The 16,421-nt window shown below is 36.5% G+C and overlaps 1 protein-coding gene across 2 annotated transcripts; it reads right to left on the bottom strand.

The window, feature by feature from the left end:
• Positions 1-2,194: 2,194 nt before the first annotated feature.
• On the bottom strand, positions 2,195-16,192 carry LOC130052413 (tetraspanin-9-like). Of its 2 annotated transcripts, XM_056157299.1 has the most exons (7): positions 16,104-16,192; positions 11,005-11,229; positions 9,756-9,830; positions 5,755-5,868; positions 4,791-4,985; positions 4,063-4,146; positions 2,195-2,549 (listed from the first exon to the last, which is right to left on the bottom strand). In XM_056157299.1, exons 1-7 carry the CDS (start codon positions 16,167-16,169, stop codon positions 2,484-2,486), a joined length of 825 nt encoding a protein of 274 aa, XP_056013274.1. In that variant the 5' UTR covers positions 16,170-16,192; the 3' UTR covers positions 2,195-2,483. The 2 variants fall into 2 exon arrangements, with proteins under 2 accessions (XP_056013274.1, XP_056013275.1); XM_056157300.1 differs by lacking the exon at positions 5,755-5,868.
• Positions 16,193-16,421: the final 229 nt, after the last annotated feature.

Raw genomic sequence — 16,421 nt, 5'->3', positions numbered from 1 at the left:
GGTCTTCCCACGGGGAAGTCTGGCTCTAGAGTGGGACTTCCCCTGGGGTTCTCCTGCTCTAAAGTGAGCATTCCCCCTGGGGGAAGGCTCACTCTAGAGCCAGGCTTCCGGGGGAAGGCTCACTCTAGAGCCAGGCTTCCGAGGGGAAGTCTCATTATGGGGGAAGGCTCACTCTACAACACCGGATCTTGCCTTATCAGAGCAGCGATACCCGAAGGACCTGTGGGTAGCTGCATGTATTTTAAAATCACTATCATGTTGGTAAATCTTTGAGAATTTGCCAGAATTGGTCAAACACGTGGAACACATGAAATGTTTTGACAAGGAGGAAGTACTTATCCATCGGCCTCATTAATTATTCAACTTCCGAATATTAAGGAAAATAGACACACGCAGTGTCGTTTTAAACTAAGCAATTCTACGAACTCTTTACAGAATGACTATATAATGTTTCAGAGAAGAGATCTCTTATTCTATCGATGTAATTTTTTTAATTCTAACACATTTTGCTTAGGATTAATCTACTGGTTTGAGGATTATCTATCGTATTTTAGATTTTTTTTATCTAGGAGAAAAATTATGGGATTTTGGTAGGAGGAAAAATTCCCCAGTTGTCCGATAGGATTTTCAACCCTGGGTGATAATATATAGTACTGTACAAGTTTGTGTGAGCTTTACGTTAAGCAATGAAATACCGCTAAAAAAAACGTACCGAATGCATTTGGATTTTTCTCAACACCGCTATATATCACGAATAATGAAAGGAGTGAATTAAAATCAGAGCAGTTAAAAACTCCTAGTAATCAATAGAAATCTGTATGAAGGCAGATTCATAGAAACGAGCTGTACATGTACGGTGGTTTCAGGTTTTTGAGGCAAGATTTTCAGATGCCTAGAAGGAGTGGACATAACAGAGGTGGAATCAGGCGCCTAGGAGGAGTAAGCATCCCCTGTCGACCGGTCACACCCGCCGTATGATGTTAATCAGACTATGCACAAGGTCAGATCGTATTTGATGCGGTTTGTAGCAGTGTTACTTGCACTCTGATGTAGAGTTCTAGTGAGCTTAGCGTGCATCATTGAATCGGACAATAATAAAAATAAAAGATTGGCATTTATTACATGTAAGAATTTCAATACAACAACAGAACCTATAGCAATGTGAAAAAGTAAGACAGAGTAAAGACAAATGAACGTGCAAAAGATTAAATCATATAATTTTCATAAACATTCACACCTGTAGCAAAATCTCAAGCATTTTTATTTTTTATTAAAGCAAACTTCTGAACAAACCACACGAACTACATTTACAGGCGTAACTAACTTGTCCAAGTTTGATGATCCCAACCTTAATAGCACTGTTTCTCGTTATGTTTATCAATGATACTGACCTTGACATATAACAAGCACCTTACTGTCTTCATGGGGAGCGTGTGCATTAGGTTTGATTACCCAAGTCTTATCTTTCTCATAAGGTGCTGGCAAATGAACATACATTGTAGGCAACAGAAAGGCACAAATAAACACTACCACCTATCTTGTTTTCTGCTTATAGAATTATCCATGAACTTTGATAAACATTAGACTTCTTCCTCTAATCTTGATCACAGTATCTAGTTTTATTACTACCGTTTCGCCCATCTTAGTTTTATTACTACCGTTTCTCCTATATATATACATGTAGCTCTCTTTCTGCCTATAGAGTTGCTCATTAGTTTACTAACTTTGATCCACGACCTTGACAAACTATTATGTTGTTTTTCTCTTCATATGTACCAAGTTTGACGATCTTAGCCTTATCAATACTGTTTGTTACTCACAAGGTCGGACAGACACACTGCGTCATACATGTACCATAATACGAATCATCTACGAATGACGTATAAAATTGAGAAAGTACGGGGAAACGAGAGAATCTTTCATTAAAACTCTGAACAACTAAATGTCTGAGTTTTTTATTGATTGAAAGTGACGATCATATCCACAACAGAGTTATGACCTGCAGAAATATATATATATATATATATATATATATATATATATATATATATATATTAAGTCCTCTCCGTTGACTCTGTAGATACATAAACATGTTCAAAAGCCGACACAGGATGATGGACTAGATCGATACATGTCAACCATTAATTCAAACGTCCACATTTCAAACAGACATGATGAAAACGATAACTTGCTATTTCAACATTCTCCACATTTACTCATAAAGTCTTAAGCTTGCACATACAAGGACTCAATCATGAAAATCACCTGAATCACTATAAAAAGAGTCACTTATTCCAGTAAGGTAGTTAAAACTGTACATAAACCGGTCCCACGTACATACACAGCCCCCACTACTCAATTGTGAAGATGGTTCTGATGCGATGTCACCTGATTTCATTCTAAACACTGAGGGCTGTCACAAGGGTTTATTTCCGGGATTCGCTGTTCTTCTTTATGCTATCCTCCTCACTGCAGAATGGAAGTTACACTACGTTAGACTTGGACCCCGTCTGGTTACATAGGACTAAGGCACACACGACAGCCAAGAGCTATAAAAATAACGAAGTAAGTAATCAATTTCATCAACGAAATACACACACGACAGTCAAGAGCTAAAGAAAATAACCATGTGAATTTTCAGTTTCATCAAGAAAGAAAACGTCATAAGACCCACTGGCACGCCCAGGACTAACAATCAAATAGAAGCTAGATATACAAGGAATCTGCAACATGTTGTAATGTACATTACTATCTTAATCAAATTGAAGATGAAGAAAATTCCGATTTTAATATATGCCTGATCAAAATACAGGATTCACGGCGGGTGTGATCGGTTGACAGGGTATGCCTACTAATCTTTGTATAGGCACCTGATCCCACCTCTGGTATATCCTGGGGTCCATGTTTGCCCAATTCTCTATTTTGTATTGCTTATAGGAGTTATGAGATTGATCACTGTTCGTTATCTTCACCTTTATAGGAGTTATGAGATTGATCACTGTTCGTTATCTTCACCTTTATAGGAGTTATGAGATTGATCACTGTTCGTTATCTTCACCTTTATAGGAGTTATGAGATTGATCACTGTTCGTTATCTTCACCTTTATAGGAGTTATGAGATTGATCACTGTTCGTTATCTTCACCTTTATAGGAGTTATGAGATAGATCACTGTTCGTTATCTTCACCTTTATAGGTGTTATGAGATGGATCAATGTTCGTTATCTTCACCTTTATAGGAGTTATGAGATTGATCAATATTCGTTTTCGTCACCTTTCTAGGAGTTATGAGATTGATCACTCTTCATTATCTTCACCTTTATAGGAGTTATAAGATTGATCACTGTTCATTATCTTCACCTTTATAGGAGTTATAAGATTGATCACTGTTCGTTATCTTCACCTTTATAGGAGTTATGAGAGTGATCACTGTTCGTTATCTTCACCTTTATAGGAGTTATGAGAGTGATCACTGTTCGTTATCTTCACCTTTATAGGAGTTATGAGATTGATCAGTGTTCTTTATCTTCACCTTTATAGGACTTATGAGATTGATCAGTGTTCGTTATCTTCACTTTTCATGTGAAGGCCTGTGACTTCCGCCTCTGATGCCGGGCGCTTAGCAAATGAAAATGTGAAGATAATTTCAATGAAAAGTGACCAATCTCCTTTAAAGAATACAAAATTGAGAGTAGAGCAAATATGGACCCTTGGTTATACCAGTTGTAGGATCAGGTGCCTAGGAGGAGTAAGCATCCCCTGTCGACCGGTCACACCCGCCGTGAACCCTATTTCTCTAATGGGTGAACGGAGTAATCCGTAGTCAAAATCAGTGTGGAAAGAACGACCTTAATTGAAAATTCACTACCGATGTTAATTGACTTAGAAGATTTGATTAAATCGCGGAGATTGGAAATTGAATCTTGAACGCCTCCAGTTGGAAAGGTTGAGAGCATTTGCTGAGTACCTGCGTTTGAGATTTTTATTTTTATAAGGTATGTAGATCTTGAAGACTTTTGTCATTGAATGTTTTTTGTTTTGCATTTGGACATTGTATATTTACCATGATTATGACTACCGTAAACAAGATACCAATCGCAGGTGTTGAATAAGTCTTTATCAGCTCTTGAAGTCTCTCAAAACAACCCTGTAAAAGTAAAAGAAGACATACATATATATACAAAATACAAAGTTGGCCGTCCGTCAGTTGGTACCACCCTAAACATCGGAACTTATATACGTAATGTCCGATTTAACAATAGCTGTTCCTGAAATGGAAGGAAAGGGCAATTAGTGTGTACCGCAGTGAATGCAATTGTTCGCGGCTTTCCATAAGTTCATCAGATATGTTACATAATAACCTGAACTTCTAGGAACATATTAATTTTTGTACGTTTATGAGTGCTCGGGAACGAAAAAATTCAAACAAAGAAGGAATTTTGTTAAGATTGTCGGTCACGTCAAAGTGGAATTAAAAAAAATACAAATTCTTGTAAAGGTAATTTTAATGTGTACCACTAACCGGCATAAAAATCACTATCCTAGGTTAATGTTTGGGACTGCCACGACTGTAAGACTTGTACCCAGCTGAATAAGTATTTGTATATTGTAATCTCTCAATGTCTATAAAGGAGTAGGACAGACACGAACCCCTGGACAAAGGTGCCCAAGGTGTCCAGGAGGAATAAGCATCCCTTGTTGACTGGTAACCTTTGTTTAGTGTGTAACACCACGACTGGTCACAGTGCAGAGCCAACTAAATTGTTTAATGTGCAAAAGTTAGAAAAGAACCTGGGTATGGTAGTTAGAGACGTTGAAGAAGCAACTACGAGGAGCCTTTGTAAAGTTGGTTTCATCCACTCCATTGCAGCAGCTTCGTGGTATCTGTGCATTTGTCCGATGGCAGGTACCCTTAGTTGTACACCACGGAGTCAAGTCAAAGTCGTTTGTGCTCCCTTCAACAGGATTCACGCCACAACAATCCAACTGAAGAAAACATAAATTACATTTTATTGTATTTTGTTGTAAAAATGTGTTATCATAATACTATTGTATGTAACTTTAACCATAATCATTGATGGAATCAAAAGTAAGTTTAAGATGCTAACGAATTTAAAGGATTCGGTTCTATTGAATAGATATCATTATAAAGAAAGGCGAAGATAACGAACAGTTATCAGTCTCATAACTCCTATAAGAAATGCAATATAGAGAGTTGGGCAAACAAGGACCCCTGGATGTACCAGAAGTGGGGGCAGGTGCCTAGGAGGAGTAAGCATCCCCTGTGTCAACCGGTCACACCCACCTTGAACCCTATATCTTGATCAGGTAAACGGAGGGATCTGTAATCAAAATCAGTGTGCCAAGAACGGCCTAACAATCGGTATGAAACGCGTCAGACAGCATTTTACCCAATGATAGGTTTTATTGGCAAACTAGATCATTTTATTGACCGTAGAATTTGCGAAATGCTGACTCTAAATGAGACTATTGAAATCCCTGTAATATCGAATTATTTGTCAGTAGCCTGCCCTGATCATACGCAAAACGACCTCTTGCGTATCGAATCAGTTGAGAGATGGTATTGGTGTGTTATACCTCTTTTTAAAAAGAATTGTTACCGTACCATTAAAAATACGTACTTCCTTCATCAAAGAATTGTTAACGTACTATTAAAAATACGTACTTCAATTGTATGTGCTCTTAAAATACATATATGTACACACATTCTTAATAAACGGAAATGTTGACGTACCATCAGAAATACAAGATTCCATGCGTTGGATATTTTGCTGGTACTGTTTAAAGAATCGTCTATGAAATTCTTCTGTAGTACCTCCAGTAACTTATCCTTAGTCGAAGGATTTAACTGAATTTGAAAAGAAATTATAACATACAATAAGTTCCTATGGTCTACATAACACTGTTACAAAGAATGTTTAAACAAGAACTTTTCAATCTAATTAAAATCAGACTTCTGATCTGCCCGTATATTCCTCGGAGGCTTGGCGAAAGAGAAGGTTAAATGTCTTAGGTTTGCTGTGGCACTGGTATCGAACCCGGGGCAACCGAACGCCCTAACCACTATGCTAACTCGATCACTGTTGATAATTTTGCAATATTGATTTAACCTGATCGTTTCTTTAATAATTTTTTTCACCCATTTTGAATGTTCTTAAGGGAATTTATTGAAAAGGGAAGTATCTTGTAAATCAATACTAATTAAGTGTGACCCAAGAAAATGTTCTTCCCAATTCCATAAACGCTGAACCCATGTTAATCTGGAGGAATGCCTTTTACAGAATATATGAATGTAAAAAATGTAACACTTACTGTGGTCCCACCCCATTGCAGGAAGTGTCTGACAAATTAATTTGACAAGTTGTACTTTTGTTCTTTCGTAGGAATAAAACTAAAAAAAATCCTCTATTTCCCGTGGAAAAAACTTCAAATCACTGTTTTGACTCAATTCATCAATGGTCATGGTTTGAATAAAATGCTATGATCACAGAGTTACAGTTTGCACAATCTTACATAATCACCATGTAAGAACATTTGCGATCAAGTTTTGGGTTTCCCGATCTAATGATTCATGAACGATGTTTTTTTTAAAAAAAAAAACACCTTGATTTTTAAACACATATCTCCTCAGTCAGGGACTTACCCGTTCTAGAAGGCCTCGAATACAATAATGACTGGCGTCAAGTTTGGATGTTATGGCCTGATGGTACCGCAGAAGATAAAAAATTTGACTCGTTTATACCAGAAAACTGAGAAAATTTTATGTGAGTCTTTTTTGCTTATTAAAAATGAATTAATAGACCAAGAACATGTACATTCCAGCCAATGTAGCAAAACGTGAGCAGCGACGAATAACTAATTACAGTTAATATAAGTAATAAGTTAATACAGTAATTCTGTAAATCAATGCTTTTGAAAATTCATTAAGTATGGTATATATATCAAGGATGGTACATATATGTTTAAAAGCAAGATATGTTAGCATAATGATTTTCCAGAGGTAATTTTTAATTCAAATTAGAAAAATCTTGTCATATTTTGATACACATACATATTACAAGACAAAATGTTATTACTTATGATACATGTACAATAATAATCTTCTACTTTTTGGAACTTGACAGTAAGAATTGTTTTTACACTGTTAATGCTTAAAAGTACCTTTAGAACACGATTGTAAATGAATGACTTAATATGGCTGGTGAAAACCACCCCTCTCAACAATAAATCACATATATAAAAATTTGAAACACCTAAAATAGCAAAATAAAGCAGTAGCTTTACTTGACATTGGTGAACATTTTATCACATGTATTTTGTGTATCCTAAGCTCTGCTATAAACAAAAATATGTTCTTATCATTAATTTTAGATTTGACATCAAATTGATCTAGTTTCAAGTTACATTTTATAATGACTGAGGTTAAGGTTACAATGTATATGGACTGAAGTTTAGGTTACAATGCATATGGACTGAGGTTTAGGTTACATTGTATATGACTGAGGTTTAGGTTACATTGTATATTGACTGAGGTTTAGGTTACATTGTATATTGACTGAGGTTAAGGTTACATTGTATACTGACTGAGGTTTAGGTTACATTGTATATTGACTAAGGTTTAGGTTACATTGTATATTGACTGAGGTTTAGGTTACAATGTATATGAACTGAGGTTTAGGTTACATTCTATAATGACTGAGGTTAAGGTTACAATGTATATGGACTGAGGTTTAGGTTACATTGTATATTGACTGAGGTTTAAGATACATTGTATCCTGGCTGAGGTTTAGGTTACATTGTATACTGACTGACATTTAGGTTACAATGTAAACTGACTGAGTTTAGGTTACATTGCATACTGACTGAGGTTTAGGTCACATTGTATAAGACTGAGGTTTAGGTTACATTGTATATGACTGAGGTTTAGGTTGCAATGTATAATAACTGAGGTTTAGGTTACAATGTACACTGACTGAGGTTTAGGTTACATTGTATAAGACTGAGGTTTAGGTTACATTGTATATGACTGAGGTTTAGGTTACATTGTAAACTGACTGAGGTTTACGTTACAATGTAAACTGACTAAGGTTTAGGTTACAATGTAAATTGACTGAGGTTTAGGTTACAATGCATACTGACTGAGGTTTAAGTTACATTGTATATTGACTGAGGTTTAGGTTACAATGTAAACTGACAGAGGTTTAGGTTACATTGTATATTGACTGAGGTTTATGTTACAATGTAAACTGACTGAGGTTTAGGTTACATTGTATTTGACTGAGGTTTAGGTGACATTGTACAATGACTTGAGGTTTAGGTTACATTGTATATGACTGAGGTTTAGGTTACATTGTATATTGACTTTGGATTAAGTTACATTGTATATGGACTGAGGTTCAGGTTACATTGTACACTGACTGAGGTTTAGGTTACATTGTATATGGACTGAGGTTTAGGTTACAATGTAAACTGACTGAGGTTTAGGTTACATTGTATATGACTGAGGTTTAGGTGACATTGTATAATGACTTGAGGTTTAGGTTACATTGTATATGACTGAGGTTTAGATTACATTGTATATTGACTGAGGTTTATGTTACAATGTAAACTGACTGAGGTTTACGTTACAATGTAAAGTGACTGAGGTTTAGGTTACATTGTATATGACTGAGGTTTAGGTTACATTGTATATGGAGTGAAGTTTAGGGTACCTTGTACATAGACTGAGGTTTAAGCTACATTGTACACTGGCTGAGGTGTAGGTTACATTGTATATTGACTGAGGTTTAGGTTACAGTGTACACTGACTGATTGATTGATTGAATATTGTTTAACGTCCCTCTCGAGAATATCTAACTCATATGGAGACGTCACCACTGCTGGTGAAGGGCTGCAAATTTCGGCCTATGCTCGACACTAATGACCTTTGGGCAGGGAGGGATCTTTATCGTGCCACACCTGCTGTGACAAGGGACCTCGGTTTTTGCGGTCTCATCTGAAGGACCGCCCCATTTAGTCGTCTTCTACGACAAGCATGGAGTGCTGAGGACCTATTCTAACCCGGATCCCCACGGGACTACACTGAATGAGGTTTAGGTTACATTGTATATTGACTGAGGTTTAGGTTACATTGTATATTGACTGAGGTTTAAGTTACATTGTATAATGACTGAGGTTTAGGTTACATTGTATAATGACTGAGGTTTAGGTTACATTGTATAATGACTGAGGTTTAGGTTACATTGTATATGACTGAAGTTTAGGTTACATTGTACACTGACTGAGGTTTAGGTTATATTGTATATTGACTGAGGTTTAGGTTACATTGTACACTGACTGAGGTTTAGGTTACATTGTATAATGACTGAGGATTAGGTTACATTGTATGACTGAGGTTTAGGTTACATTGTATATGACTGAGGTTTAGGTTACATTGTATATGACTGAGGTTTAGGTTACACTGTATATGACTGAGGTTTAGGTTACACTGTGTGGATTGGACTAGGACAGAGATTCACAAAATCGTAACTATAAAATCATTCACCACGATACAAGGACTAATGAAATATAACGGTGTTCTGAACCTAATCAATGAAAATCTCAATCAGAGTTCCCCAACATTTTACACAGCCTATTCCAGTTTATATTTTGAACTGAAGGAAATATGCTGGCTACGTTGCCAAAATTAGAGAGTGCGTGCAATACATTTCTCAGGTTTTAAGACTATTTACTTACTTCGTCTTTTAATTGAAACCAGACCACTATGGCTGCAATCTTCATTAGGAGGAAGATCAACACTAGGATGGCGTACTATCAGCAAAAGGGAAAATGAACAGAATGTACGTTATTATCAAAAGAATTCATTTCATTGTGTTTCCATTTCAGATGTGGTTCTGTTTTTGCTTTTACAGATTGTAATGATAAGCATTTCTTCATGAATGCACTGCAGTTGTGAACAATGAACGTATGAATCTTGATAAATATAGTACGTTTACTTTAATGGCTGAAAATTTGGACAGAAATGAAAGTAGAATGTAAACATAAACAAGAGGCCCACGGGCCTTATCGGTCACCTGAGTACTAGTGTATCACTACTCCCAAGAGCTATGAAATCTAGAAAAAAAATCCTGTTCTGTATATCTAAGCTAAATTCTAATGTCCAGTATAAAACAAGATGTGTTCGTAAAACCTAATGCTCTCAAAAGTGCATACACTGATGAAAGGCTTTGCATAATATAGTAGGTGTTTTAACATTAAAACATTAAAAGATATGACTAATTTGGAACCACCTTAGAGTCAATTTCCTGGGTTGTGAAATTCACAATTTTTGTACATCCTTTTTTGCTATTCCTGAGTATGCATTTATATTTTATACAGTATCAGCAAAACTTACACATTAATACTATAAACCAAGTTTGGCCCCACCCTAATACAAAATCCCCTACCCCTGGGATCATCAAATTTGACAATATTGGTAAAGGCCTACCTGCTCTTTTGAAATATCCATTTAGTTTCAATTTAGTATCACTAACACTAAAGAAGATGCTATTTGAGTGTTTTACACATAAACACTATATACCAATTGCAAGTTTGGTCTCGCTCTGGAGTTAGAACCTCTACCCATGGGGGTAATAAAATTCACAATTTTGGTAGAGGTCCTCCTGTGTGATATGACCATGCATTTAGATTCTCTTATACATTGTATATGCGTGGTTGTAGGGTAGAAGATGTTTGAAAATTGGTCAATATTTGGCGGTGTTTGCCCGGCCCCTAAGGTCCCGGGTTGCAGGAGTCCTGGAAGTTACAATTTATGTTCGCCTTGTATCAAAAATGTTTCATATCAAATTTGAATAGAATTGGAACGATAGTTATCAAGAAGTTTAAAATATTCAAATGTTAACGGACGACGAAGACGCAAATTGATTTCAAAAGGCCACCTGAGTAACTCAGGTGATCTAAAAACCAACGATATCAACGGAGTTACCGTAATTAGCAAACACTTCACTTCACAACATGCTCCAAAGAGTCCTAAACCTGCTACCAACGTCACGCAAGCCCCGAGGATAGCCACCAGGATAGAAATATTTTTGAAGAGATCCGCCATATTGTTCCCAGCCACCTGCACTGTGTCTAGAGCAGGTAAAATTTCGTTGGGTAATGCGTTGATCCTGGCGAGTATTCCTGTTATTGATAATCCTATACCAAGTAACTACAAGCAGAATGGATGACATTAAGGAGGAATATCACGTCGTTATAATGACTGACTTCCTTTTAGAAATTTGAATGAAAATATAAATATCGACAAGACTTGTATATTCCTATAAATCAAGCACCATTTAGTTCTTTTTTCCCCCCAAATGATAACCCTGTATTGAAGACACTGTCGGACACTAGAATCTTGTAATGATCAGGGAAAAGGTCCGCGTACATGTACCACTTCACATTGATATTTATGGTTTGATATTTTACATGTAAAAAATTCCTAATAAAGTGGAATTGTATCGTCCCTCTTTCAGGGGGAGAGATATTGTTTTGTACTTTCTGTCCGTTTGTTTGTCACAAAACCTTGTGAACGCTTTTCTAATAGCTTTGAAACTTTGAACAATGCTTTATTGTCATTTGTAGATATGCATATTGGTGGGACAGGAGGATCCAATTGTTTTCCTAAAAGTTATGGTGGAAATAAGAGGGGTGGGGGATGTAAAATAGCATGTGAACACTTCTCCGTCCTATTTGGCTTATCTGATAGATTTGAAACGTTGTACAATGCTTCATTGTCATTTGTAGATGTGCATATTGTCGGGACAGGAGGATTCAATTTTTTCCTTTAAAGCTATATTGCATCTAAGAGGGTGGAAAATGTTAGAATAGCTTTATATGAACACTTCTCCCCCTACATGACTTATCCGATAGACTTGAAATTTGAAATTTTGTACAATACTTAAATGCCATTTGCAGATATGCAAATTGCAGGGACAGGCGGATCCAATTGTTATCCGTAAAGTTATAGTGAAACTGAAGAGGGAGGGTGTAAAATAGTTTGTGAACACTTCTCCTATGTGGCTTCTCGGAATTCATAATGTCTATGTTCCTTCTCATGTTTTCTCCTGCATACCATGCAGTACATTAAGGGGAGGAGGTTTCATTTGGAGCACTTCCAATTTGGGGAGCTGGGGAGACATTTGTTTGTTGTTTTTTTTTTATATAAAAAACAATCTCTAGTCCTTCCGTTGACAATTTGATACATGTATGTATTTTGCTTTCAGAATCCAACATTTTAAGAAGTTTTTTTTTTCTTCTATATTTGACTTTTTAAAATTATATGAGCGTAACCAGACTCTACAAGACAGCGATATGCAAGCTTTACTTTCATCTTTGTTATTGTCTAAAGTAGAGGAACCTTGTAAAATTACCTCATCTTGTACCTGTCTGTATTTGTATGAAAAAGAAAAAAAACCCACGAACACTAGGAAGAAAACTAGTATATAAGTTCCAATATACAAAAACCGGTCCCGGTATCTCAGTGATAGAGCGTTCGCTTCGCAACCGGGAGGTCGTGAGGTCGAGCCCCGCGTGTGCCATGACCGCGTCAAACCCAAGACGTTAAAATATATAGCGATTGCTCCTTCGCCAAACGCTCGGCATTTAGAAGCAAGAATCTCGGGTCTTTCAGATATGACCTTAAAAAACGGAGGTCGCGTGTCGTGGCAGGTGTTGACACGTTAAAAAGAGCCCTCATTCCTACCGCCCTGAGCGCTAAGCATCAATATATATTAGTGGTACTTCACCTATAGCTGATGACGTCTCAGTATGGGTGAAAAATTCTCGACGGGATAAAAAACAATCAAATCTACGATTTCTTTAGATGCCTGTAAAGTATTTAGTCAATAGACATGATCTGTGAACGAGAACCGAAGGAACTCTGAGACACAACTTTCAATTTTGAGGAGGGAATAAAAGCAATTTAACACAAGTGTCGAATTACATGAATCAGGCAAGACGACAATTGTATATCGCTGGTAGGATGATATGGTTCACGTGTAGTAGTTCCTGTAGCGTGCGCTGATACATGTGCACATATCGAATTACGTACTTCAGGAGAAAGTAAACCTACACATATCATAATTTCTTTAGCAAATTGCATAATATGATAAAGATCAGAGAGGATTTGAATCGTCTAAAAGTTCAAAGTTATTTTTTACTTTAAATATTATCTAAGTCTGTCCTGAAGCGTCTGCTCTCATGGATGAATCGAATTTGATTAATCAATTCACAATTACTCTGAAATACCTTGAAGTTTGGAGTTGATGTCATTTGCTGGAACGTTTCAACAAATTGATTTGACTAATTGTATATTGTTTAACGCTCTCTGGAGAATCTTTCACTCATATGGAGATGTCACCATTGCCGGTGAAGAGCTGCAAAATTTAGACCTATGCTTGGCGCTTACGGCCTTGATACGGGGCCTCGGTTTGTGCGGTCTCATCCGAAGGACCACTCCATTTAGTCGCCTCTTCCGACAAGCAAGGGGTACTGAGGACCTATTCTATCCCGGATCCCCACGGGAGACGATTTGACGGGCTATTGGCCAATCAGAACGTATTAAACGGAGCCAAGACATCAGCGCTGTCGTGTGAATATAGCAGTTATGATGGGTCGGCTAAATTTATGATGATCCATGGAAGACAAATTCAAACAGCTGTTGATCAGCATTTAAATACATCTATTCTTATTTATTTTATCAGGTCAATTCTTACTATATATATTGAATATACATTTAGATTTAATTTTCTTAGAATGCGGTTAAGTTGAAAATGATAGCTACATTTTTTGGTAAATCTGTGCGATTCTTGTGGAGCCTGCAAAGTAATTGTAGCGAGTGGCGTGGACGGGTTAAGTCATTGACGAATCCATGGAAGACAAATCAGCAGCGGTTTAGCAACACCACCACCCCTACACATGCATTTATATTTAGTCAAATTTAAGTTTTACTGAAAAAGCTTTTTGTCAAAGTTAAAGAAAATACCGGTAAAGCAGGGTTAATGGAAATGGAAGTGAATTTGTGCGTTTCTTATGATTTTATTAGGGGTTATTTTCAATGATTTTGCCACCATCCTTTGTCTTTACTTTGCATACATTGAAGAAACTCGTGCGAAAAGGTACAAGTAATAAGCGACCCAGGTAACGAACAAAGCGATACTATTGTTTTTATGTATGTCGGATATATTCATGTGGAAAACGTAATATAAATAAAACTGAATTATTCAATCATTCTAAAGTTGCTAAAATAATAATGAAGAAAAAGATTACTTCAAGGGACCGCAAGAGCAAACCGCGCACGCGCATGGTAACCATTAAGCCACGCCAATTTGGAAATCAATGGGGGTCAAAGGTGGAATCAGAACAATGCGGTGCTTGCTATTAATAATGTTACAGGGCTGCAACATTTAGGCCTAGGTTCGGTGCATACAGTCTTTGAACAGGGAAAGATCTTTATCGTGCCAATGGGCGTCGATTTTTGCGATCTCATCCGAAGGACCGCCCAATGTAGTCGTTTCTTACTACATGAACAACCTAGGGTTTCTAACCCGGATCTCCACAGAATCAACCGTCCCTAGAACTCATGTATGATTTTTATGGTTTAACGTGGTTCAATTTCTAACGTCTGTATTTTTCAATGTGTCAATTAGCAGTTTTAAAAGACATATATCATATCATAATGGCAATTTCTACGACGTCGTTTAATAATGATTTCTTGAAGTCAGAAAATTGTGAATTTCGTATACTAAATGCTGTAAAATATTGAAAGTGTTTGTAAATACGTTATACTGTGGGCCGCATTGTAAAATAAGTGAACTATATATTTCTTTAACCAATATTTTGAAAAATTGCTGTAACCACTCTTCAAAACGAGAGACTACATCACATTTGATAACTTGCTAGGGTATTTGTTATTAACAAATAGAATCGCAAAGATTTACTAAAACCATAGCATATCAGTCCATCACCTACAAAGTTTTAAGGTGAGATACATAGACCTACAAAGCTTTAAGGTGCAATACATAGACCTACAAGGTTTTAAGGTGTGATACACAGACGGACAACGAGTCCCCTTCGTGTCGCCTCAAGGGTGATAGAAACCTGCTTATATAACACCGTCTTACTATTTCATTAAATCTCTTGGTTCCAGAAAAATCTTACAACTGATCAAATGATTACAAATTTCCGAATTTTAACACACACCCTCTCTCTCTCTCTCTCTCTCTCTCTCTGCCCCCATAATGTGGTGAATATTAAGAGGTTGTACACTTAAATTTTTCTTCCTTTTGACACACAGTACGTTGTCGCATATGAAATTATCCCCAAAAGGGAAATGGGCAATTAGAGGTTGTGGGAAATTATTATAAAATCGAAAACAGATGTTAGATTAAAGTAATAGAACTGCCAAATTAAATGTGGTTTATTTTCAAAACATACAGAAAATAAATAATTGGTCGTCTTAACTCCTTCGAATGTGTTTTGAATTAGTGTTATAATAGTACATTCATCGTGAATAGAGACGGGAAGTTTGTATAAGGACATCAAGACACCTTAATAGATATACTTCAAACCCGGTAATACTTTACTAACAATACAGAAAAGTGGTGGATCCGGAAAAGTCTCTAAATGAGGGTGCGATTTACGTTTGTACCTTTTCTGGCTACAAAGGGGGATATAAAGACCCCAAAATGGCAAGAAACTGTTACAAATATTCAACCAAACTCCCGCAACCTCCCTCCTCTCTCTATCCGTCAGCTCCGTGTTAGTACTGCAGAGCAGTCTAGTGTCATATTATTATATATATACAACCCAATAACAATAACATTTTCCCTAAATGACAAAATCATGATGAATATAAACATCAGATTCCAAATAGTGCACTCTACTGTTTCAAGGCTTACACGGTTCTTGTTTTTCACCCTCTGCAAAGACAGCGTTTTAACATTATCATTTCTCGTTATTACATCATTTATGCCGCACTGAGACAAGTATTAAATTATTCCGTCTAATTAGAAATGTTATTAGGTGATAAATACTACCTACCAAGAAAATAATATTGATGGATATTAAAAACACCTTTCCAAACCGCCCGCAACAGTCCATCGCCATCTTCTTTATTTCTATGGATGACGTATCCTATACGTATCTTACGCATGACAATGATTCATATTATTATTTTGCCTTATAAATAAACAAGATTTTCCCTGAAACTAAAAATATAAACCTTTCCTAACTGAGATTTACACCCTTAGTGAGCTTATTTGAGTGTCACGTTCATAGCAATCCTGTAATATGCATGTACATGGAAAAATGCGTATCATAATACCGAAGTTACTCCTTTATAACACTTTGATTGATTGA

Source organism: Ostrea edulis, chromosome 2, assembly GCF_947568905.1.
Source record: "Ostrea edulis chromosome 2, xbOstEdul1.1, whole genome shotgun sequence".
In the NCBI taxonomy this organism is placed as follows: Eukaryota; Metazoa; Mollusca; class Bivalvia; order Ostreida; family Ostreidae; genus Ostrea; species Ostrea edulis.
Note: the sequence above shows the minus strand (reverse complement) of the source record. Positions and strands in the feature narration are given on the sequence as shown.